The sequence below is a fragment of the Vidua chalybeata genome, chromosome 15 (genome assembly GCF_026979565.1).
Source record: "Vidua chalybeata isolate OUT-0048 chromosome 15, bVidCha1 merged haplotype, whole genome shotgun sequence".
NCBI classification, from domain to species: Eukaryota; Metazoa; Chordata; class Aves; order Passeriformes; family Viduidae; genus Vidua; species Vidua chalybeata.
Window position 1 is genome coordinate 9,805,321 of NC_071544.1, and position 26,702 is coordinate 9,832,022.

General features: G+C 42.3%; 1 protein-coding gene across 2 annotated transcripts in view; it reads right to left on the reverse strand.

Moving 5' to 3' along the window:
• Positions 1 to 4,049: 4,049 nt before the first annotated feature.
• The window catches only part of TRPC7 (transient receptor potential cation channel subfamily C member 7), a 64,273-nt gene continuing 41,620 nt past the window's right edge, over positions 4,050 to 26,702 (reverse strand). The window contains exons 5-12 of one of the 2 annotated variants that reach the window (XM_053956614.1): positions 22,128 to 22,361; positions 20,052 to 20,316; positions 13,681 to 13,876; positions 10,521 to 10,742; positions 8,080 to 8,160; positions 6,379 to 6,432; positions 5,014 to 5,089; positions 4,050 to 4,255 (exon numbers count right to left, since the gene is read on the reverse strand). In XM_053956614.1, coding sequence (XP_053812589.1) covers positions 4,113 to 4,255; positions 5,014 to 5,089; positions 6,379 to 6,432; positions 8,080 to 8,160; positions 10,521 to 10,742; positions 13,681 to 13,876; positions 20,052 to 20,316; positions 22,128 to 22,361 — 1,271 coding nt within the window. In that variant the 3' untranslated portion in view covers positions 4,050 to 4,112. The remainder of the gene's footprint in view (positions 4,256 to 5,013; positions 5,090 to 6,378; positions 6,433 to 8,079; positions 8,161 to 10,520; positions 10,743 to 13,680; positions 13,877 to 20,051; positions 20,317 to 22,127; positions 22,362 to 26,702) is intronic. The other variant, XM_053956615.1, reaches the window with a different exon arrangement.

Below are 26,702 nucleotides of genomic sequence, written 5' to 3' on the forward strand. Positions count from 1 at the left end.
GCAGTGGTGAGAGATTTGTGGCCAAAGCAAGGGCAGGGCTGTTTTTCAGGTCACAGGGAAAGTGTTTACAGTGTCTGGATAGAGGAAACAAATGCCTACCCTGCCCATGTGAGCACAGCCTGCCGGCCTCGGCTGCTGTTGTGGCTTTCCCTTCCCTGCCTGTGGCTTAGTCAGGGCAGCCAGCTGAGGGATGCACTGCCCTGTTGCTCAGGCTCCTGCCTGGCAGGCAGCACAGCTGTTGTGTGGCAGGGCGCAGGGCTGGTCCTGCCTCCTCCCAGGGCTGCAGCCAGACCCAGCTGTGGTGCAGCAGAGATCTGCTGCACATCAGCTGGAGATGTGTTTGGAACCCTGTCCACGCTGCTCAGCTCTCCTGCCTTTGTGGTGATGGACTGTGTCCTGGCTTGTCCTTACTGAGTCATCATTCATTTCTTGTATCTTTTAATTAGGGCAATTTCTTTTGGCCTGCTGGAAATGCTTTCCTCATGTAGATTAATTAAAAATAAAGCCTAGCTCTGACAATTTAATATGAGCTCTGGTCAGGATGCAGGCAGCCTTGTAAGCCATTATTCATTACACCATTCATATTCTTCATAATATTTACTTTTAAACCATGTTTTTCGGGAACTGAGGACACTATTTGTTAGTCATTCTCCACAAAGTTACAGGCAGAATTAATCCAGCTGGAGAGCAAAGATGTACATGAAGCATCACATCTGCCCTGTGGCTGCACAGCCCATCCCTTGCTGCTGAAAGCAGGGCCATGGTGCCAGATGCCCTTGGGCAGCTCCTTTGTTTTGGGACCAGCATCTCTGGGCAGCAGGGGTCCCTGGCTTAACACCAGGCCGTTCAACTCCATGAAATATCAAGTCCTGTTAATGCTTCCTGCTGTTTTTTCCTCTCTGTTGGCAGCAGCTGACTGGTTTGGCCTTTGCAAGGTGTGAAACAACTGTCTAGAGACTTGGCCAGTCAATAAATCAATACTGGCTAGTGAATGACTTTGTTCTGATCCTCCTCAGGGTGTCTATTTAAGTTCCAGTTTGATTGGCCTGTGGTATTTGCAGAATTGTGACCATCTCTTGGAGAGTATTCACCTTTGTGTGGAGGACTCCAGATTAGTTTCATTTTTATGTGACCTCTCTTATTTCCCATAAAAAGTTCTCTATCTACAAATAATTTGGGTAAAGCTCCATCCCTTCACAGTATTAAGGAATACCCACAGTCCAAGGAATACCAAGACCTACACTACAAAGCCAAAGGTAGAGGTGTTACAGACTGCAGCAAATCCAACTCAGGGCGTGGCTGATGTGACACTGCCCTGCCAGGAGGTCCCCTGGTGATGGGAAATGGGACAGGGGACCCACATGTCTCAGGTCTCATCCAATCCTGCACTCACCTACCTTGATTTTTCCTCGGCAAACTCTCTAAGTTCTCTCAGGCTTCTCTTTCAGTGAAGCTTCTTAATTTTAATTTCTTATAAACTGACCTTGGAGAATAAACTCTGCTTCTGCCAACAGCCCATTAATACACAGCGAGCAACTTTCTTGGGTGTGTTACTGGGACCAGATGAGAAAAGTGCTCTGATGTAGTGGGATTTTACTTGTCATGAATATTTATATAAAGTCTCTGTACTTTGATACTTTCAAGGATGTAAATGCAAAAGGGGAGGAAGCAGATTTTTTAAACAATATTTTTAATACATCTTTTATTCTGCTTTTGAAGTCCTAGAGAATATTGTGCTCTTTCTTGGCAGATTCCTGAGTGAGAGCAGCATGCTAACTCCCTGTGGCAGGACTGCCCTGCTTCACCTGTGCAGAGGCTGGAAGGGCAGGAGCTGATGGACACAGCTGTGCCTCCACCTGGGACCCAAAAATACACCAAAGTCATCCACAGCATGGTGTTCTTTGTGCTGACCAGAGCGTGCATTGATTGCAATATTCAGCAGTAGAAGAATATTCCTGTAGGTGTTGCTGTACTGTAGATCAGGCATTTTCCTGAGCTGCATTTAAAAATACAAAACATAAATGCATCATAGCAGGACTTGCATTCAATATCATGAGAAATTTAAATTATGGTGGTCCTTATAAGTTCTACCTAGAATATATTCCTTAAATCCCTGAAACACTAAATGGGAGGGGTGAAGGAATACTTTGATCAGGAGCCCAGTGTAGAAATGTAATCAGATTAAATTTTAAGATGATGCTGTGACAACAGGGCTGGTTTTTTCAAATGGAAAAAAGGTTTTACACAGTGGCTGGAAAGATGGAGAGGGGACAAGTAGTATTGCCATGAAATATATTCCTTCTTCTTATGGGGAAAACTGGATATATATTGGCAATACTTGCTGTGGGAGACAGCCCAAAGTGCTGAGTAAATACCATTTCATAGTTTTATTAATTTAAAATGTATTTTAGTTTAAGTGTTGCATTTTGGCTCTTTCAGGCTTCAGAATGCCTACGGTAAAATTACTTTGTATAATGATTTCATTGTTCACATATTGGAGAAAAGCAAAAAAAAAGAAAAAGATCAAGCAAATATTTCACTCAGTGTACAACAAAATATTATGAGGTAATTTTATTTTGTTTCCATTTTTAGGTAAAAATATTACAGTATACAAGATAATTTTATTAAAGGTAAAAATACAGTATTTTTTTCTCTAAACAGATCTACGTACAGTACACTTTTTTATTTTGTTTTCTTTTATTTTTGTACAAATATAACTATTATTCTAATAGGCTATATGTATTCTCATCTGGCACTTAAGAACAGATCACAGATCACCTTCTGGCTCTGCTTGTTTGTCTCTGCTGAAACCTAGATGTCATGTTCATTTTATAGGTGTCTCATGTAAACAAACAGTCCAGTTCCGTGGTTCCCAAGTAGTAAGGTGTGCTTTAAGTAGTTGAAATCATGTAGCAAACCATGAAAACCCAAGCCATCCATGTTTGAAGTTGTGTTGCACATACTTACAACTTTCCTGTTGAAAAGTGTGATCCTTCTATTACCACCGCCTTAGAACAGTTTGAATCCCTTTCTCATCCTCTGTAAGAGCCAAGAACATGACAACAATTCAATTTCTACAATGAATTTTCCTTTATTTCCTTTTTTTTTTTTTTTTTTTTTTTGGTCAAAATGTTCAATTGAAACCTTTTTGTACTGATTTGAAGGCTGGAAACTACTGGGCAATGTTCCTTGTGATTGATCTCTCCCTATGGCTTGCAGTTTGACCTCTGGAATCTGAAAGCTGAGCTCCATTGCATCGCGGTCTCTGGATTAATGTTGTTCTTTGAACTGAATACATTAGCACAAGGTATTTTATCTCTGGGTATTCCTGGGAAGTGAGTTTCACATCATTACGAGTATTTCAGTACACTGTTGTCGGAGATGGGATCGACTAAAGATAAAAGAGAGGCTAAGTGCATACAAAGAGACCAAATCCATCAGCAGACTAGCTAATACAGCTGGAAAAGGTGGACAGGAGTGTTTGGCTGGAAATCCTTTCATCAGGTTAAAGGATAATTTACCCCACAAGCTTGATTTCATTTTTCCAATGCTGTCAGTGTCTACTTCTTGCTCACTGCCTTGGTCACTTCAACAGATGATTTCTCATTAGTTTTTCATTAGCCACGGTGCTGATCAAAGTTATATTCAGGGTTTCCAATGTAAACAAAAAAGGAGAGTACACACCCAGGAATAGGAATTTAAAAAATTTTGCAGGGAATGTGCTTGGCACATTTTTCTTCAGGCTTCACCCATTTCTGATCAGTACAGGTTCTGTTGGTGTTAATGAACACAGTTACATTGTCTTCTCTGGAGTCAGATGAATGAAGATCTGGCCTTTTTTTGCCTTTAATTGGAGGTGCCTTCTCTATGGTGCATCTGTTTCTGATGTCGAGGGGCACAGGTTTTTACCATGAAGTCACTTTCGTATCAGAAAAGATTTGACTGGTCACTCACCAAGTGCAGGAGAAACGCAAAGTGCTCCTACCAACACTTGCTTGTCAGCAGAAGCTGAGTGTGTAGTACCCATCTTTCACATGTTTTTTGCCCTCCTAAGATGCTGGTTGAGAATGAACAATGTTTAGAAAACAAGTTGTCTTTCTCAGTATTCACCATCAAATGTCCTTATTTAAGGTCTTCCCAAACTTGTCACTCAGCTGCTGTATTAGTTTTGCCAGCTCACCAGTAGCTTGAGACTTTTCCTCTAAGAGTTCATAGCGGAGACTGGAAATATCTTGTTTGATTTCTTTAAGTTCTCCTGAAAGAGGAAAATGTTCCTGTTAGCCATACTGAACCAAGTCAGTAATCCCTACGGGGCAGATTCTGTTCCAAGACGTGAGAGAGCAATAATTGCAGTGTGTTTGGTCAGGAATGTGTGTGGAGCTGCATTTGATCTCCCTGCATTATGCACTTAATATCTGTAGTTACAAGGAATAACCTGTACTTGCAATAGTGGTAGCAACAGCAACAGCAAATACGTGCGGAGAGTTCATGTTTGTTTCTCAAATTTGTTCTCTCTCCACAAACTGATCTCCACCTACATAGGGTATTTGCAGGAGGGTAGCAGATAAGAGGTGTTAGAGGTTTTTTTCCATCTGCACACAAATCCCACATGCCACCACAGCAATATGAATCTGGATCCCATTCAAAACAGGGTCCTTGGGGCAGGCCTGGGGAGGGCAGTCAGAAAATGCTTCATGTAGACACCAAGGTAAGGTTGGGTGTTGGCAATACCCTGGTAGTTGTAAAGGAAGGAGAGTTAGAGCTACAGGGGTGAGCAGGGCTGGGTAAGATCCTATGAGATGTGTGTTCTGCTAAGGAAAAATAAGGACCTGGAATTTCTAGGGCACAAGGGTGGCTCAGAGTAAGCATTGCTCACCTGAGTGTGAGCAGTGGGCAAGATGAGCAAGCTCTGTCTACAGAGGATCTTAACTAAGCTCAACCCTCGTACTGGCCACATCAGCAGCAATAACAGCACATGCTCGTTAGGTGGGTCAGTTATAAAATTCCACTTGCCTTCATTGACCTCGTCATTTTCCCGGTCAACCTGAGCCTTCAGCACATAGCGCTTAATCAGACGCTTCATTATCTTCTGAAAGGAGAACAGAAACACCCCTTTAGTGGGACACTCTCCACATTCCAGACTTATTATGAGCAACTCAAACATCTGGTTTCACTAGGGATATTATTATTATTAACTATTATTATTATTATTATTGTTGCTGTTATTATTGTTATTATTATTATTATTTCCCATTTATTTTACATTTTATATTGTGAACATTGTACTACAGTAATTGATTGACAGCCACTCAATCATGATCCCACATATGAAGCACTTTGGGGTTCTTTGTGGGATGCATGTGAATGTAGAGCATGTCCCACAGACAGAGAGAAAACACAGATGATCCAATAGAAAGCTAAGGAAATGGGTTCCAGAGCCTTCTTTTAGCATGTCGCTGTCTAATAGTACTTTACAGGAAGAAATAAGTGGTTAATTAATGATGTTACCAAACTCACTCACAATGCAGCTGACCTGAGGTTCACAGAAAGACTCTGTTAGCCTTGACATTGTATTTTTAAGTGAAAACAAATTTAGAGAAGGACTGAGAAAAGAGAGTCTGAACAAAGGTGGGGAACTTGGCTTAGGGGAGAAAAGTTTCTTATGGAAATGGCAGATTTTAAGAGACATATATGGTGAAAAATATAAAGCCATGTAAACTTACAAAATGGAAGATTGTTAGTGAGGAAGAATAAGTATGGAAATAGATGATAGTTATGGATATGAGCTTGCAATGTGCTATTGTTCCAAGGATGTCTAAGTTCCATTTATCTAGAAGGAAAATAACTTTGGCAGTCGTGGGCTGCACTGGGGTGCAGCTGATGGCCTTGTCTTCAGTGTAGAAAAGACACCCCAGTGGGGAGAAAATCTCATAATAAAAACCTATAAAGGAAAAAAGGAATAAAAAAATATAAAAAGAACTGCTCTCTGAGAGACAGAGATTTACATACATCCTCTGCAAACACAAGAGAGCTCAGTGTCTTTGATTGACAGATGTCCAGTGTTAAAGGAGAAGACTCTCCCAGCATGGACTCTTCTTCACAGAGCAATCACATCTCTGCTTGGAACATCTGAAAAATGCTACAAAGGGTGTGAAATACAGAGTCAGTAAAACAGCACACCTGCTCTTTTTTTCTGACTAGCCAAATAAGGATTATAGCAGTGCAAAAGGCTTGTGAAGATCAAAGAAGGATCCAGTCATTTGTATATGCCATGCAGCCATGGAATATGGGATGACTAAGACTGTCCTGGTATGTCAGAGGCATCTGGCTAAGCAGGTGAGTCACTAAGGCAACAGAGATGAGGTACAGTGCACCTACGGTGTGCTGGAGATGGCCAAGGTAGTAGAGTCCAGAGGGAGGTAGGGCTGTCACCTGAGAAAACATAAATGAAGTAATGTTTGGGGAAAGTAGGGAAATCCTGGATCCAAAAGTAAGTAATTTTTTTCCATAGCAGAAGTCAGAGGAGATTTAGACTAAAAGAAGGAATCAGAGCATGGGTTCTTATTACCTGGAAAAAAATGATACATTACCTCTCTTTATATAAATTCCCACATTCTCTTTGATAAAGGTATTGTTTTTCCTAGACTACTTTATTCCCAAATCATGGCAGCTGTATTGACTTGTTCCTCATGCTTTTCAAAGTATTGCATGTTTAAATTCTGTATATTTTTGTTATCCCTCTAGAGCACTGTACATCTGTAGTCAGTCTTAAATACACAGACTGCAGAGACTGCAGATACATCCCTCAATAAACACTGCTAAGCAATAGGCAACTGCTTCAAAGGTTTTCCCAGTTGTAAAAGAAAAGCTTTCCAGCCAGATTACAACACTGTTGCTTCTTCTTTATGTTTAGATAATCAAGACTATTACATTCTCTTTCTATTATTTGGGCAATTTCTTTCTGCAGCAACTGAAATGTTCTAAAGTAGTTTTAAGACAAACTTAGCGTTATTAAAACAAAGTAACAGGTACTTATCTTTTTCTTTCTATTTTTCACAGTCACCTTTGCCTTTTTCAATATTGGAAATAAAGGTCTAATTTACCACAAACACTAGGTGGTCTCATTGAGAAATAATAGCCACAGGAAGAGACCAGTTCAGCAGAGGCTGACACATCACTTGTGGGTTTGAATGGATGGGAACGTGTCAGAAGTGCTGAGATGCCAGAGTGAATGCATCCCATTTCTAACTTAGATTTTTAGATACCCTCCTATTTTGGTAGAAAAGCATGAAAAAATTCTAAAACCAGAAGAAATTCTTACTGCTCTGCTGAACAGCGTGGGAGCCCATTGTGCTGGAAGCTGTACCAACACAAGGCAAACCACTTCTGGAATTGCCCTTGCACATTTTAGCCAATTTTGGCACATTTTAGCCAATTTAACGATTATTTTCCTCATCTGTCTTTAATGTCAGTCCCTTCAGACACACCACTTGCCATCAGATTCCTTTCCCCTTTATGTTAAAAAAGAAGGCAAATATCCTGCGGGGCAGATTCTGTGCATTGTTTTGCCCTAGGACACGTTCGCACAAGACAGAGCACATCTGCTGGCACAGCACTCGTGCCGGACAGACAGCCCAGACAGCCGTGGTGCCCTGTGCCACCTCTGCAGCCACAGGGCGGTTCTGAACCGTAGCACATTGCAGGTTTAGCTTGGCAGGACGAGCCACTGCCAGGGGATGCACATGCAAATGTTAATGCAGCAGCTGGAGAGATGGCCGAGCCGTGGGAAATGAAATGCTGGCAATGCAAGATGGGAGGAGGAAAGGTTGGGTGATGTGTATTAAGCTAAACCCCCTCGAGTGGCATTAATTAGCATCACAAATGCTAACACCATGCGTATTTCCAGGGGGTACAGGCTGCCTTTGTTTCCAAAACGTCCCAGCTCAGCCCTGTGCCAGTGCCCCAGCCTGGCACACGCCAGGACAGCATCGGCTGGGAGAAGGCAAACGTGGCTCTTGCAGGAAAGAGTTGGGCACTGGCAGACCTCTCCCCTGGCTCTTGCTTTCATGCTGTGATTACCTGGTATCTTGTGGGCTTGGTATAAGCGTTCTTCCCAGAAAAACTCTCTGTGTTTTGAATGCTAGAGTGAAAACGAACTTTCTGAAATTATAAAACATCATGACATGGTTAAATCAGTGATAGCTTCTCATACCCAGACAGCCCCAAACTAAGAGCTTTAGAAAGACAGTAGGAAATAGTTCTATGTGCAGTAGAGTAAAAGCCAGAACTTTCAGGCCAAAAAAGGAAATTTTTGGAAGACAGAAAAAACCAAAATATACACAAATTAATGGAAAAATCTGGATTCTAAATTATCTAGACAGAAATGGTATTCACACACAAGTTCTAGACAACAGAGTGTTAAGAGGCACAAAATACTTTTATCTTAATGAGGCTGATGCTTATCAGTTTAGAACACAAGAAAGATAACTACTTGTATTTGGAAAGAACAAGATTGTGGTACAAAACCAAATTCTAAAACACTGTTGATCTTCATGGATCCTTTTAAAACAGCAGTACCCTTTGCTATTTCTTTCAGGTCAAGAAAAATATGCATTTTTTAAACAGACAATTTTTTTTTTTTATCAGAGGCATGACAGCTCTAGAAGCTTCCAAGGAGACTTTTCTGGACACTACACACAATATTTGTTGGTGGTTTCTTTGACTGTAATCCACCTCTGAGGTTTTTGGTCCAATACTAATAACAACCAAAAAATCACTTATTCAGAGGAATAAATATTACAGATTCCTGCACCTATATCCAATTATATGTAGAGGGGAGGCCCTGGATAAGGGCTTTCCTTCCCTGGTTGAACCAGAGATCCTGATTGTTTTTTTTTTTTTCTTTCAAATCAGGATGTGTATAATGATTAGATTAAAAGTCTGAAATAATAGTGTATTTTTAAAAAAAATTCTTTCTTACTCATCAGGTGTATCATGAGTTTACAGAGACTCTTGAAGATGATACGTGAAGAAAATCAATAAGCAAGCAAGAAATGACTGGTATTCTTAATTGTTTATGCTAAAGCCATGGAAAATATGAATTTTGCATGAGTTCCATGAAAAAGGGCAAGCCAGACACTTTCACTCATCTGGCTTGGGGAAGGAGAGGCTTAGAGAAAATTTTATTACTTTGTTTTAGGCTTTGAAGCAGAAATTAAATTTCAAACAAAGAGAGCTTAGTGCATTCTGATTCAAATAACATTTTAAAAACATTTTAAAATCATTATTTGAGGTAGTTGAAGGAGAAACACTTCTTTCATTTTGAGACCCCAGTGTTTTAGTGGTTCTTCCAATAATCAATAGCAGTGTTAAATGAATTTGTAGACATGCTTGTCTATCTTGGCAATGCTTCCCATGCTGATAGCTGAATTATTTGATAATACAGAGTAAACCCCATGGACAGACTTCTCCCTTCAATTTAGGTGCTGGCAGAGACTGCGTGAACACCTGACTTGAGCAGTTCTCTCAAAGTCCTGGGAGGATGATCCTCTTTGGAGGCTGTGGGCTTTGCCTGGAGCTGGAGGGCTCACCATGAGCTGAGGGGCTCACCAGGACCTGGATGTTTCACCATGAGCTGAGGGGCTCACCAGGACCTGGATGTTTCACCATGAGCTGGATGGCTCACCAGGACCTGGATGTTTCACCATGAGCTGGATGGCTCACCAGGACCTGGATGTTTCACCAGGAGCTGGATGGCTCACCAGGACCTGGATGTTTCACCAGGAGCTGGATGGCTCACCAGGACCTGGATGTTTCACCATGAGCTGAGGGGCTCACCAGGACCTGGATGTTTCACCATGAGCTGGATGGCTCACCAGGACCTGGATGTTTCACCATGAGCTGGATGGCTCACCAGGACCTGAATGTTTCTCCATGGACTGGATGGCTCACCAGGACCTGAATGTTTCTCCATGGGCTGGATGGCTCACCACGAGCTGGAGGGCTCAGTTGTTTGCTCCTCCAAGAAATCCAGGCAGACCTCAAAGCAGCCTACGTGTCCCAAAGGCAAATTCTGCAAAGACTCCTCCAGCTTCCCTTCCCTTTTCCTCAGTCTCCCTTTCTAGGTTACAGCTGAGGTTGGGCTGCACACACCTCAGCTGGAGAATGCCACCCTGTTGTCCCCTCCCTGGGCAGTGTCACACAGCTCTGCTGGGAGCACCTGGAATGGTGGCACTGAGCCAGACAAGCTGTGAACCTGTTTGTGCCTCTGCTTCTGCCCTTCTCTCTGACCTTGGAGTACCTTCTTTTATAAAAATTGCCCTTTCCTGGTGCCTGGTGCAATGAGGCCGCACCTTTGGGAGGATGCTCTGCTTGCAATGTGGTAGAACAACGTGCAGTGGTGAAGTCCTGTGAGAGGCTGAGCTGTCTCCACATTCCCTGTGTACCATGCACCCCCCTGCAGAAGCTCCCTGGCATGAATCCTTTCCACAAAGAAGCTGAAAAGTGGAGATAAAACATACCCGTTTTTTGGAATTCAGCATCCCCATCTCAAGGTCATTTTCACAGTTTTTGGCCTTAGATTTGCAGAGTTTTATGAGGCACATTTTTATTCTCAGTATGAGATAATAAAATGATTTAGGGCTTGGCACTAGATTAAAAGGAGCAGGTAAAGTCCTTCCTTCATCAAAGTAGGATAGCCAGAGCTTGGCACGTGCAAACTTCCACTCCACATCCGCATCCTCCTTGGGAAGGGAAGAAGGAAAAACAAATCCACACCCAAATTAGTAAATAGGAAGGAATTCAGCTATGACCAGGACAAACATACAGGTAGGAGTTAGCTACAACCAAATTCTGCCCACCAGAACAAAGCCCCTGCAGAAAACATGTATTTGTAGGCTTCTCTGTGGTAATTTCAAAACAAGGAAAATTTAAACAAAGTGTTGCATAAACAGAGTGTGTGTGTCTTCCAAATATTAGACAATTTCCTTGTATATCAAAGGGGTTCTCTCAGTAGCAATCTGGTTTGTTTGCTATGCTGATAAATGAATGTGTCAGAACATAGAGACATGGAAAGCAGAAGAAACTTTTATGAGCACAACAACAGCAAAGACTGTCTGATGAACTGCAATGCTCTGTGCCATCTGTTACCACTGCATTGGCTAGGAATCCCCTTAGGGAGGCTCAGACACTGCTTTCTTCTATCATCAGCTGATTTCCTCCTGGGTCCTGTCTGTATTCACCATCATCTATCCCTATACACCTTAATTCTCCTACTATTCACCTCCTGCCACTGATGAAAGTGGAGAATAACTCCATCATTCAGTGTCTGTGAATCTCCTTTATGAATTGTCAAAGTGGGCCAGGATCACTTCCAAGTAACAAGGGCAAGGTTAGCAAATGTTTTACGGAGGAAATCGTTCACTTGGCATTTATACAGGAGGATGATCAGGGCCATGTATCAGGAGCATTTATCAGGCAGAAGAAAGGGTGAGATACAGCTGCTGTACTGCTGTGCTCATTGTGCTTTACATGGAGGGCAGAAGCAGCAACAGAGGTGTGGATCTGCCAGCTCCCTGTACTCGTGTACATCTGTGTTCTGCTGGAATTCATAACCTCTGATTACCCTGTACCTCTGGAACCTGGTCAGGAACTGACACCACAGAGATTAATTCTGCCACAGCTACAGCAATGTGTCCTCACCAGAGCAGCAGCATTCCCTTCTGCCATTTGCTGTTCTCATGGTTTGGGGTTGCACCTCACAGAATCCTTCAGATGAATTGCAGAACAAACCACTAGTGAACAATTCCAATGCCTTTATGTTAAGCAGTTAAAAGTACTATTGATGGGAGTAGTTCTGTTTTACAGCTAGCAAAAGGATTTCTTCCCACTAATCCAAATTTGTCAGGAAGTGCCAATACTTGAGGCATAAGCAGAAGAAAACCAGAAGCAGCTAAGAGAGATGTTAAATGGAAGGCAGGAAAATATGGTCTTGTCTCTCCAGTTAATAGTAAACCATCTACCCACTGACCATAGTGGAATTTAATTCCTAAGTAATGCCCATCCCAGGACATTATTGACATTGCTCTGGTCAGACAAACACTTTGGCAATAGAGACTTTCTCTGCAGTCAGCCACCACCCCTGGGGATATTGAAGGATGTGTAGATGTGGCACCTGGGGATATGGTTTGGTGGTGGCCTTGGCAGTGCTGGATGAATGGTTATAGGTTTTTTCCAATCTATATGACTCAGATTCTACAATTCTCTTTAATCTTCACAGAGAGTTCTCAAAATCTCACACTAGTGAGTACTGAAATTAATTATTATGAGAAGAAATAGTTTTTCTTCAATTAGGAGGATCTGGGACAAACACTCACACTTGTTTTGCTTGCTGATACTTACAAGTTATCTTTAACAAAATTTTGAAAATTTCCATGCAATCAAGAAGGATGACAAACCATTTTGCCAAGAAAATGGCCACCACAAAGTTTAAACTGGAAAGTTAATATAGGCCATCTCTTTTCAGGGATTTTTTTTCTTCAAGAGCATCTCTGTCTACTACAATAAACTAGAAAATGCAGTAAGAGGCTGAGACCCCTTCTGAAGTAAAGCTTGTTTCAAGTGAATTGGATTCAGGGAATTGCTTGATCCTATGTGATTAGAAACCTTTGGAGAAATGACTCTGCTTTCTGCAATCCTTAAAGGTTTTGGGGCAGAGAGCATATGTAAGGTCTCTCTGACATTTAGACTCAGTTACAGCATGCACAGGATAGAGATATTTGTACTACAGTTCATGGATGAATCAGACATTACAGTGAGAAAATATTTTCAGCTCTGGCCTTTTTCAATGTCAGGTTTTGAGGGGAGATTAGGACAAGTAATTACTACAAACCCAACTGCAGAAGTTTGACATTTAACAAATCAGAAGTAAAAGGTGACTCAATATTAACATTATCCAAATTATGTGGGCTTTTTTCTGCCTTTATTTAGATTAGTAGAGAGTTGTTTATGTCCAAAGCATTTAGCAAATCCACTCCACTAATAGCCACACTACTGAGCAGGGCTGGGTAAACCCTGTACCTTTCTGCAGAAACCTATTAATATTCCTTGAGGGCTGTGTTTATATGCTTTAAAATATGGATTTTGTAAATGTCCACAAAGTCATGTTTTGCAGACCCTCTTCAAAAAAATTGTATCAAGTTTTATGCCTGGTAATTGGAAAATATGGAATTTCTAAACATTTTCATGAATGCATATGAGCTTCAGATCTACATGGGCTGGAGTGCTTAAGCAGTAGAGAACAGGCCAAAAAGTCAGAAGAAATATTACTCTGTCATAAGCAAACAATGCAGCTGAGGCAACACACATGGATAAATTATCATAACCAACAAAGGGAATAAAAATATCACAAATCACTTTCATTAAATACGTGTAAAGGAAATTGGGTTTATTCACAGAGGGTCATTAAAAACAAGGAAGCTGAAATAGTTATAGAAATGATTCATTATTGATTATTAATTCAATCACAATCTGGGGACAGACTCAACCTTAACTGTTATATCATGTTGATTTTTTCAGGATTCTAACCTTGGATGTAGAGTAAGCTACAGCCTCCTTGGGTTTTTAGCATTTTCATTATCAGCAATAATAAGTACATTGAGTTTATAATCTGATTAATCTTACCTCAATTTCCTGATAGGAGTTGTTGATCATGGCTATTAGCATATTAAGCAGCACAACCACCATAGTGACGTTATATACTCCATAGAGTACATATCCAATATTCTCAATGAATTTATGGTCGTACTTCAGCACCACAGAGATCACTTCAGACAAGCCAAATATTGACCAGAATAAGGTTTTAAAACTTTCTTCTACCCTAAAAATAAAACAATCTCTTTATAGAGTTGACACTGGGTTAGCCATGCTAATAATAAAAGCAGCAATCCACAAATATAAATATGTCTTGGCACAGTTCTTGCAACCCATTATCCATGACCCAGGGATGTGCCAAATCATATTTCCTGATTTGATAAAGAAATATGATTTCTGATTAATACTACAAAGTTACAGTGTGCCCTGATTTGCTCCATCTCTTCTTATCAGGAGCATTACACTTGGATTTTGTGTCCCTAATAGGTATGACAAATCCATGGGCAACTTGCAGTTTGAAACTTTTTATGTAGGGCTTTTGCTTCTGCTCACTCACTCACTCTTTTTTCATCCCAAAAAGATAGAACCAAGTCTGACCTCCTTCTATGCAGTTTCCAGGGCAGAAGAGAAGCATGTCTTTTACCCAGGAGAAGGGAATGAAAAGTTCTACATTGTGGGATTAATATAAAGAACACAGAGTGCAAATATAGTCAGACCATAGTCTGATTTTCTTCCCATCCTGCTTTGGGACTCCAAACATGTCAGACACCCAAGCATTTGTAGGAAAAAAACTGGATTTAAGGAGTGGTAGAAGATGTTGCAGAGAGGCATTTTGATTTTATTATTATCCTTGCTTGAAAGTAGAAAGGAGCAAGAGGAAAATTAAAACGTTGAAAGATAGGAAAAAGGATAAACAAATGACAAAATGGGGCTGGAAAGAATGTGGCCAGACTAACAGGTCAAAAAGAGAGTTTGATTCAAGGAGTAACAGGGGAGGGGAGCAGCCACAGCTGAAAAGGACAGAAGGAGGAGGAGGACGGATGCTGGCACATTTTGAAAGCATTTTACCTAATATTTAACTTAGAAGGCATTTTGCCTTTGCTGAACAATCCTTAGCCTGTTAACAGTTAATTGCCTTCTTTCTCCTCTTGCTTGCCAGGAGGTAACACCTTCAAATGAAACAATGCCATATAAAAATTATTTTGATGAAATGTTTTTTACTAGGGTGGCAGACTAATCCTGCTAAATCTGTTTATAAAAACAGCTTATAGACAAAATCCATGGCGTATTCAACAGGAAAAATAAACTTTACATCAATTCCAGTGTCAATTACACCATTCAGAAAAGCAAGAGAAATTAATTTCAACCCTTTGAAAGGCTGGTGCAGATTCCTGGACAGCTCCTTTCTGCTGCAGCAAACTGGTTTTTAATTCCCATCATAATTTGTGGTACTCCATATCTCATTTACTAGTAGTAGTAAAATTGCTATTAAGAGTGTCATATTCACTCTGTATATTGTTTTGTGGGGAGTAGCCTTGAGTGATGTTTCAAATAAATGTTGCACAAGTTCCTGGATAACCAGAGTCACTGATCCCCCACTCCCTGACCCCTGTTACTCTGCATGGCTGCAGAGATACCCTTGGGGGATCCCTGACAGTGCTACACACAGGTGCCATCACTTTTCCACCTGCTTTTCCTCTCCTGTAACACACTGCTCTTTTCTCCTGCCCTCATCTGCAGCCTGGCATTAATGTGTCAGACTCCACTGTACAGTGGCAATCTGGCCACTGCTTCTTCCCTAGATATTGTACTTTCCAGCTAAGGAACACATATACACCAATGACCTTTGGCATTGAAACCCACCACCGAGGTGATTTCCCAAACAAATAAAAACCATAACCCCCAGCCTTGAGCCCAGCTGCATTCTGCTATTAACTTTCCTTTTTAATTTAGAAAGGTTCCCTCAGTTTTCCATCCCGCTGGCAGATTTTAATACAATGTGTCAGCTCTGCTCCTTTTCTGCAGCTTAAACATTGACCTCTGTACTCGAGCAGTGCCAGATTCTCCTTGAAAAGTAAATTGAGAGCTGCAAGCAGCCTTGACCACCAGAGATAAAGGCAGGGGTGCCAGGTTTCTCTGTAATGTCCATAAACCTTATTTCCAGTGTCAGGTAAGGGACCAGTGCCCGTGGTGGTGGGACTGAGAGGCTCCTGGAGAGGCTGACCTAACCTGTGGCACCAAAATGATGTTTATCAGTGCCCCCAGGCAGATGCAGGCATCTCTGTGTCAGAGGAAATGATTTAAGAAGACCTTGTACTAGTCCATCCCTACCCTTCAGAATGGCTGGATGACTCTTTCCTTCTCCCTTTTAGATTATTGCCAGGTTGCACGAGATTTGGCACAGGGGGCAGAGAACATCAGTTGGGCTTTTTGGTTGTTTTTCAAGAACATCTCACTAAAATATGAGAGGAGGACACTGGGAGCCAAATTCTCGAAGATTCCAAGATGCCAATGTGTCTCCTTGTTGCCAGCTGAGCAATTTACCCCCTTCCTGCAAGGTCAGCAGGTGTTTTATCCTTCTCAAAGGCAAACAAATGAAGGATTTAGGAAATCAGGAGTCCTGCCCAGACTGACAGCTCCTGGCAGCAGGAGGGTCTGGCAGTGACAGATTGGCAGATGCTCCTTGTGGAGGTGGCTATGCAGCAATCACCCTCTTTACTGTGGTAGAACAGACTGTACTGGGGAGACCACAGAGATTGTTTGTTTGCTTGCTTCATTACACTTATTTCAGTAAAATTTAAAGATTTTGCATTGAGGAAGGTGATGCTTCCTAACAGACCATAGCCAATTATCTATTTGCACATTTTCCTCACTTTTGTATACAGCAGTGTGCTGCTGTTCATCAAAAAGGATCATGGCAAGGCTCTCATTTTGTATCAGTCTTGTGCCCTCCTCTTTAAGAAACCTTAAGGCATCCTTTCAGATTTATCTCCTTAAATGAGTTTGAGAACTAACTCTGCCAAAAAAAGCAATGTAATCTACAAAACTATCACATTTTGACAAAACAAAACAAGTAGAAAAAAGCCTTCAAGCCTCGAAGTATCTTTGGCACTGAACAGTGAGTCACATTCCCCTTTGGGGAGAGTGAGACAGAAATCCTTGCCTTGTAGCCTTCAGCCTGATTTCTGATGCAGAAAGCAAGATGAACACAATCAGACTTGCCTCCATTTCGATTTTGTTTGCATAGCATGTTCTTAATTATAGGCTGTTTCAAGAGCTGTGTGCTGTACACAGCATCTGATAAACAGATAAACATAGCTGGCATGGTGGCAACTGCTGTGGAAATGATCTGCTCTTCAGCACTGAAGAACTTCCAAAAAATTTTGGAAGTATGGTTAGTTAAATAATCTCTATATTTAACTGTGTGGAGTAAAGACAACTGCATCCTTATTTCCTTTACTTCCAGAACATCAAATAGAAAGAAATGAAACTTTGTATAATAACTCAAATCAGAGGCCACTAGAGTGCTATGTACTTGCTCTGTAGATGACAACAAAGAAGAAATTGAGTACACAATTTCAAAGTACAGTAGAAATGGAGGGCAAAAGTTAAACCAAATATTCACAAAGTATTATCATTAGAACTAAGCAAGCAATTCCCTCTGTGTACACTTTTTTTCCGGCTTACATACTGCCCTGGGAAGGTGTGCTTTTCTTAAAAGTGTAATTTGAAATATTTTAGTGAGCAGCTGTTTGCTTAAGGTTCCCCACAGAGGCAGTGCAGGGAGCTGTCAATGCTGTTTGGAACTGCCCACAGTCAATTATGGGCACAAATCCAATGGGCCTTTTTCTGTCACAACTGTCCAAGTGACCTCTGAGAATCAGGTCCCACAGTTAAATAGTCACTTTTCTGACTGCAAAACTCGCTGTAAAATTTCACCCATCCTCACTATAATCCACAAGCATGCTCCCAGGAAATGCCTTTTGTGATGTTGCTGCAGTCACTGAAGGGTTATGAGGACACCAAAGTAAACATTATCCCTTCTTGCCCCAGTGATTTTTCAGTGAATGAACAGCTGTAATACCCAAGCTCTGATACTGAAATCTTCCTCCTTTCCATGAGTAACTTGATGGCAGCAGGAGACCACCACCTTCAGCAAGGCCAACAAGCAGCCACCAAAAATAGAGCAGGAAGCATTGCTACAACTGGTGTCTGCCCATCTGCCAAAACAACCTTGTAATTAGCTTATTAAAATTGTTTGAGACTGTCTACCTCAGGGCTTCTAGTTTGTTGCATGGAATGTCTAAGAAGGATTTTCAGAATGAATGTAAATCTATTCTCCTTGTTTCACATGATGAAAGGGCTCATTTTCACTGATAATCATTTGCCACTCCTGTGTGTTTAAATAATCAGAAGAAAGTAAGTATTTTTAAAGTCTCTTCCAAATTCTTGAAAGGAAAATTTATGCTCATGGAAAATTTGCTTTATAACAACATGAAGTCCCCCCAGGAGAAGTAGTCAGCAGGCTGAAGTTAAGGAGAATCTCTCCCCAGTCCAAATACCCTTGGGCATTTAAAGCAATCTTTACTCCAGTGAGCAGTCATCATCTTAATGAATGTTTGATCATTATTTCAATAAAAAGCCAGTAACTACTGGAAGAAGCACTTAGGTAATGAGTGCTAATAAGAGAGCTACTGTGCTGGATTGCACCAGTGACTGGAACTTGTCAGTGCTGTTCTCCAGGGATGTGCCTGGGGGATTCCACAAGTGAGGGCTGCTGTGCCACCAGGCAGTCAGGGATGGTACCGACTTGATTCTCATTAACTCTTGTGCTTCAAGGGCATCTTCTTCTTTTCAGATCTGAAGAAAGTCACATCCCACACACTCAGTTAACTTCTCACTAACTACTGAGCACAGATAGATGTAAATGCATCTGGTCTCACAAATCCTTCCATTAAAATGCACCCTGAGGCTCCAGGAGAGCTCTAGAAGGCAAATTTGGCTCAACAAGGGAAAGTAAGCATTGTATTACTGGTTACATGTGGCACAAGAGAGTGGTGTGGTAAAACTGGAAGGCAACAGCCACTTGCAGGACAAAAATGATGCCGGAAAACTCATTTCTCCAAGAGGAGTGATGAAGTTAGCCCCAGGCTCACTGTGTAACACCTTCCAGAACACATCAAATGCAGCATCAAATGTCTGCTGTGCACACAGTAACCACTGCGGGCTCAGGCACTGTGGCTTTGGAGTGGAAGTCTGACTTCCTGGAAGTCAGCTCACAGAAAGGGGAAAACATCATGCCAAGCTCCCCACAGACAGGTGTGTGGGAAGAAGGCCCCCCTAAGGCAAGTCAAAGTGGATTTGTGAGACACAAAACAGACTGTCCCAGAGCTGTGCTGATGCCACATTGCAGTGCAAGGGAGGAGACTTTCCCCTGGATGCATGGGACACATCCCTCATACTCAGCAGGACTGTCCCCTGCTCTGAAAACTCCTTCAGGATCTCAGCTGTCCCCTACAAGACTGGGTTTTGTGTTCCTGGGGTCCTGGAGAATCAAGACTGCATTTTGTCCTGCCACAAAAGGGCTGTAAGTTCAAAAGCAGCCTCACCCTGAACCTCATTCCATTGGCATTTGCCAACCTCTTTCTCTTCCCAACATCCCTGACAAGGTGAGGGAGGGACCCCCAGCACAGACAGCTCTGCAGGGCTGGGAGTGCTGGCAGGTGAGCATGGCCCAGGCAGAGCCACTGTGGGGAGGAGCCTGGTGTGATGCTCTGTGCAGCCTTCACAGGGCTTCTGCTGAAAGGCTCCCAGTCAGGATTTGAACCCCACATCCCAGGCACCCTGGGTGGCTTTGCTCTGTTTTGAGCACCATGGGCAGCAGCTGGCTCTGCAGAAGGACACCCAATAATCACAGCTGCACTGAGATGATGTCCTAAACAGACCACACAATCGGAGTTGGAAGGGGCCCACAAGGACCATTGAATCCAACTCTTGAATGAATGGCCCCTATGGGAATTGAACCCACAATGCTGGTCTCAGAGAAGCAAAAGCCTTCCTTATTTTACATACATTTCATCTTACAGGTTTAAGAACAGTATTCTTAGGTTTAAGTTCTCCACTGCTTCTCATGAAACATCAAACTGAACATCTCACAAAATATTTCCCTGATCTGCTATTCTGATTTCCAGAAATAACCAGTTCTGAACAGCTCCTCTCCCTACACTCAGGCCTAGAGCTGGCTGCCAGGGCTGCAGGCTGTGGTACAAGTTTCCCTGTCAAAACCTGGGTGTGATTTCCCCTCCCAGCTGCAGCAGGAAGCACCTGAGCAGACCTTGCACCAGCAGCAGGCCAGAGGGGCCGGAGCCCTGCGGAGCAGCCTCCCTCCCGCGGGTACTCACGTTGTAAACGCGGGGTTGTACTTTGCACCAAGGTAGTAAGAGTAAAGGTTGAACATCCCAATCATGAAGGCTAGGAACACCATGATGAAGATGACCATGAACTTGAAGATATCCTTCACGGTCCTCCCCAGAGAGATCTGCAGGGGGCCGAAGCTTTCGTTGGCTGGAAGAATGTAAGCAATGCGGGAGAAGCTGAGTACCACAGCTATGGCATACAGGCCTTCTGAAATGATCTGGGGATCCGAGGGGAGCCACTTGTTCCTGGCTAAAACAATACATGTACACTAGGTGTTAGTAACAAAAAGGGTTAGATGGAAGCTGCTATGATAAATGACCCTTTTCCAGACTCAGTCTTGCATTTGGGTGGGAGTTAAAGAGAAAAAAACAACTTTGGGGCAATTGTTCAGTGGATCACAATATGCTGTACAAATATGGTGAATTAGTTGTACTTTTCACACGGTAAAGGCAGGAAATGACCAAGTCACTGGGATTTACTGAAGCCACACAGTGAAAAAAAAACAGCATGGCTTTAAACAAATTTGATAATTTCTGTTTCCTAGTTGAATTTCAACTGTGCTGTGCCTTCTCTGAAGCTTTTGAGATTGAGAACCAAACCACAACACGTGGAGTATAGGTGTGGATTTGGATACAGGGCACTGTGTCAGTATTTGGAAAGGAAGCATGAGGGAAACCAAGATCTCTATCCCCACCATTAGATAAGAAAGTTAGGATTTTTTCAGATAAAGTAGGTATAAACACTGTGTACCATTTTCGTGTTATCTGTAAATTAAAACCATTTTCTGAAGTATATTTACTCTAATATTTTTACTTTAGAAAGCCCCAGATATGCATCATTTACCTAATCTGCTGAAATGTAAACATTTATATTAATATGGCTTATAAGTGTCCTTGCATCAACTCAGGTTCTTGACGGAAAGATTGTGACTCACAGTTAAAACATGTGACATCTTCAGGGCCACAGCAGTAAACTTAGGCATTATTTGCAGTAATCTGAACCAAAGGAAAAGCAGCAGATGGAGGAATTCACAGGACCTCATTGGGATATTCTGTTCTGAACCCTTTGCACCTTTGTGTCATGAACTCACTTTAAAAGGGTGAGCAGCCAGGCAGAGAGGGGAAAGCCACAGCCCCACCTCCCTGGCTCTTGGCTTTGTGGGCAGAGAGGGATGCAAGAGGCTGAGCTGCTGGGGCCACCCAGATCCTGCGGCTCTGCAACTGCTGTGGGTCAGGCCCGTGGCCCTGGGGCCGTGTGGATCTATAGTGGAGGAAGTGCTGCCTCAGCTCTCCTCTCCAGCCCAAGCACAGCACCAGAACAACCACCTTACAGCCCTAGGGAGCCACTGGTGCTCCTGAGTGCCCAGCTCTGGAGCTCCTGCAGAGCCCCTGTGAGCAAAAATCCCCATGGGTTCTGCCCAGGGTGCCATCTAGAGCTTGCAGAGGCGTGCTGTGTCTCCAGTCCCCACATGCATGTGAAGCTCTGTTCATTTCTGTACAGCACAGGAAAACCATTTCAGCCATCCAAAAGAACATTTTCAAGGCACTGCTGCGGCTTGCATTTCCCAATGTCAGCACTTATAGCTGATAAAGGCTCTACAAAAATGTAGGTTTTGATGAGCAGCAGCTATTTTTATTGCTATTCTTATTTATTTTTGTAGAGGTGTTGGATGTAACAGAAATACAGAGCTACAGCAACCTCAGCTTCTGTGTTTGTTCACACATTTCCCTCCTGTCTCATTTGGAAAGCCAAGCAGATTAATTCATCTGTAATTTAAATTCTATTCTGCTCACTCAGAGTTCCTGATTATCTGTTGCTCAAGCTACATTTTCAGGATGTGATTGACCTGAATGTAGCCGTAGCACAAGAGCAGAGATTGAATGAGGTTTGGGTCCTTTCTGAATGGTTAGGAAGATGGCTGGAATAGGTAGAGCTAGGGAAAATAATTTGGTTTATTTAGAAGAAAACTATATAAATATCACAAAAAGAAAGCTGTTTTCAGTACTCTCACACATTAACCTAAAAGAACAGGAAGTATTAGATAGCAAAAAGCATCTTACCATAGGTGAAGTAAGCAACTTCAGGGGGAAGGGTGACATTGTTGAGGTCATCATCTTGAACGTACTGATCTACGTACTGCTGTGCCTCAGAGGCTTTAAGAAAAGCCATGAACCTGGCAGTGAATGATGCCACGAAGATGGACAGCATCCCAAAGTCCAGCAGGTTCCAGAGATGCACCACATATTCACGTGGACCCTCTTCCCAGATCTCCTTGCACTCTGACCATATCATACCTGTGGAGGGATCAGAGCATCTTTAACTGGCAAACACAGAAGGTGTTTCTGTATTCAGACAGATCTGTTTGTTTCCTGCTTGCAGTGGCTTCTAAGACTGAAGCAAAAGACCCTTTAATGAAACAAATTTATTGAGAATGGCCCACGTAATCTTTTCTTAAAAATTAATCAACCTTTTCGTTTGTGTGTCTTTCTATGCTTATGAAGCAGAAATCTCAAAACGTCACTATATAAGTCAATGGAAAAGCTGCTTTCTGATGATGACAGAAAAAGCACTGTTCAGAAATTCTGATGACACTAGAAAATTCTACTGCTGATATAGTCAGAAAAAATGTAGATTTCCTCTCTTGTCCCCAAAATGACCTTCCTACACCGTGGCACTGAGGATGGCACTGCTTGCTCTGCTGCTCTTTTCCTCCTTTCCTAAGATAGTGGGTGTGTCCATTTTGAGCATGCAAACAGAACTGTTAAAGAGTAAGTTTAGTATGATTAGAAAAGGGTAAGACAGAAGTTCTGTCCTTCCAATTTCATAAAGTTTTCTGTATTAAATAATGAATTTTCATACATTAAAATCTGAACTACCACTTGAAAACACTGAGTTTAGCCCAAATTTATGATTTCTGACAACAGACTTACAAATACATCTAAATGCCAAACCTAGTGAATTCAAATATTTGACATCCATGTCCTACTAGGAAGAGCTGGAGTGGACAAGTGAATTCAGTCAAGGATCTTAGGTCAGACTCACCAATTTGCCCAACTTTCAATCCCAGCAGGGCTCCAGGGCCAAAATCTTGCTCCTGAATAGCTGAAGTGCTGGAATATTTAACCCACTGATAAATATTTCCTGCACTCTACCCAGTCCTGTTTCCATAGCAGCAGCAAAATTCACATTTAATCAAGAAGGAGCAGAGCCTGCCAATTTCCATGTCACCTCCTGCAATCTTCTCCTTTCTGTGACCTCCTTTCATCCTCTCTGCTGGAAGCTCTCGTGGTGTGGCATGTAAATGCTTTTGCTTGGCTACTTCTGAAGCTCCTGGAAGCACGGGGTGTCCCCAGAGGTGACGGGGAAGTCGGGTTACGGAGAGGGAAACAGGTCAGTGGGAATTTAGCCCGAGGGTGGAGGAGTGGGGAGCTGCTGCTCTCAGTCCTTGTGCATGGGGAAGGATTTAAAGAGAAAAAGGAAAGCTGAGCTATCCACAGCACCATCAGCCAAGGTCACAGTGAGCCCATGACCTGCACAGCCCTGGAATCTCCTGGATGTACCCTGATTTAGGTTATGCCCAGTATAGGTCTGTCCTGGGAGAGAGCCTGAGATGTGCAGAATGCTGAGCAGAGGGCAGGAGAGGAGCCTCCCCCTCTCCTCCTCCATGGTGCTTGGCTGTGTAAAAGCAGGAACTTCATCCTACGCTGCCACTCACCCTGAGTGAGATTTAATAATAAATAGCCTCAGGGAGAAGGTGAAAAAATTGGTTTCTCAGGAATTTTCCTGGAGCAAGGATGAAATATTAAAGAAACATTTCTACCTTGAAAAAAGCATTCCAGAAATGATGGATAGGAGCCATTAGCTCTGTGCATTACACATGTGTGCTTCATAAAGGTACTAAAGCACTTAAGGAAATATCACATGTGGTAGCATTGCCCAACAAAGCACTTGTTCACTGATGACCAGAAATTATTCCCATCCAAATTTATTTCTAATCTTGCTGTCTTAATATACCTAAGTCACAGATTAATGAAGTGAGAAGTGTCTAAAACTGAGGAGTCTGACTAAAATAAGAATCCATCTGTGAAATTAACATGCCATTGGCCTATAATTTCCACCATTCTCTTCTCCAACTTTGTGGCAATCATTTTTTAAAAATGTCTATTCAGGACAAGTAGAAAAGTTACAGTAATTGGTCAGTACTGCTGAGTAATTGTATACACATTGAGAGAGAGTAATTCAAAGCCTCCTTAGTAAAAGTATTGAGAAGAGAAAAATCAGCTAAAATTCAGGGGATGAGACAAAAGATGAGGTGTAAGAAATAAGAAGTAGTTAGACAAAGCAGCTCTGCCAGGATGTGTGGTGTTCCTGAGGCCCCCGATGGCTCTGGCAGGGGGTATTTCCCTGAGTTTGATGCTCAGAGATGTGGGATATGAGCAGCTCCTAGGCTCCAGCTTCTGCATGTCTCTTGTTCCCACAGCAGGGATAATCAGAAATGTCACCTTGATGGGCAGTTCTGGTTTCAGCAGGGGAAGGAAAGTCAAGATACAGGCACAGCCCATCTGGAAGAAAAATGGGAGTGTGCAAGAACTGCTGTTCACCACCTGTGCACAAAAAGGAACAGTTTGTCAGATTTTTATATCCTCTGGCCTGGTACATAAATCAGGAGCAGCTGATGTTGCAGAGTTGCCTTTGAGCCTTCCTGGGTCCACCAAAGGCTGTTGGATTAAGAGATTAATAGTGCTCAAATTGCATCTACCCAGAGTTTAACTGCTACCCTGGCTGCTTTGGCAGTGGGGCTTAGAAATAAACTGTCCTGCCTTCAGTGCACACTTCAGTCCATACTGTTCACAAGGAAAATGCCAGCCTTCCTCATTTGAAGGCAAGAGATGGGAGACTGGCCACAGGGAAGAGGCAGCCAAGGCATGTAATGAGCCCTGGGTGCATGAGCCAAAATTGCTGTGCATCATGTACAAAGGGATGCTGGTCTTGTTTAACCTCATAAGGTCCCCACAATTCCTTAAACTTGTCTGGACAATTGATCCCATCCTTCAGGTGTGTCTGCCTCAACATTTACCATCTGCCAGCTCAATGTGGTGCTCTTGAGCCCTCTGTCTATGTCATTAATGCTGGAGTTAAATGACACTGGTCCCCATATAGACCCCTGAGGGACACCACTTGTCACTGATGTCCATCAGTGGACTCTGAGCCACTGACCACAGAACCCTCCAACAGCTTTCTTATGCATCTATCAGTCCACCCATCAAATCCATCTCTCTGATTTAGAGAGAAGGATGTTGTGGGGATCCATGTCAAAGGATTTACAGAAGTCCAGTTAAATGACGTCTGCAGCTGGTCCTTGTGCACTTACACAGTCACTCCATCAGAGAAGTCCACTAGGTAGGTCTATGTTGGCCACTTTAATTATATTTCTAGTTGCACATAGGTATTTATAATTTCTGTAAGATTTTAGCACCAAAAGTTGCTGCCCTTAGTGCTTTTACAATCCTTGAAATTCAGGGTCACAAGTGGGGCTCAACAAGTGCAGGTGTCTGCAGGCCATGTGCACCAAACTTTTACCTCAGTATTGCTGAAACATTACTGCTGAAACATATTGCTGAAACTTTATGGAGGCAGGCAGGTAAAATGACCAGAGAAGATTGTCAGTGCAGATGTAGGTAGTCATTAGAAAATCTCATTATATTCAGGAGTCTGTACAATGAATCACTTTTCTTCTCCCAGAAAAGTGAAAACCTTGGCTTTAAATGAAATGTTTTCTTCTTCATCTCTCAGGAACTCAACAAGAGACAGATACCTACTGCCTGTGTGAAAAGAATACCTAGTTTAAAATCTAATCATCTTGTCCAACTGCTTTAATATAATTTTAAAAATATATCTTACAGTCTTACTCTATCCAGTCTGGCATCTATTCAGTATTTTCTAGCCTAATATCCTGTGTGGGATTCTGATTATCAGGGGACAGGGAACAAAGAAACATTGGCCAGGAAGTCATCTGATAGAGCAGCCATATCCTATTTTTCAGGGGAATTTAATGGCATCAGTACTTATGGAACAGTGGAATTATTTGCTGCAAGAAGAGAATCAAAGTCATGGTGGTGAACAAAAATAGCTAAAGAAGAGGTAGACAAAGATTCTACAGAGTTGATAAGCTCAATTTCCCAATAAATTCTCCTGAGCTTGTTTAGATTAGTGGTTCAAACTAAGTGACCTGCCAGGAGTAAATGATGCCTGTAGGAAAAGTAAGACATCTGAATTTGTCTGAAACTCCTTAGAAATTTGACTTGTGCATGTGGCACACTTTTGCACTCAAAGGGTTCACCCACATGAATCCTTACTTTGTAATTGTTGAATAACTTAATTTCTATTATAAGATTTGAGCACTGCACTGTCCTCTCAGCAGTAAAAATTTCATACTATGAATTTTATAAAATCTAGCTCTTACTTGCCTAGAAGGTTTCATCACTAGACCTTGGAGTGCACTACAAGGAAAGCAAATGACATAATACTTATTTTGCAGACAAAGACACTGAGGTTCAGTGAATTACAGCAGGATCCCATGGCGGGGCAATAAATCAGACAGACTCACCACACTTCTTTCTGCTTACTTTGTCCCA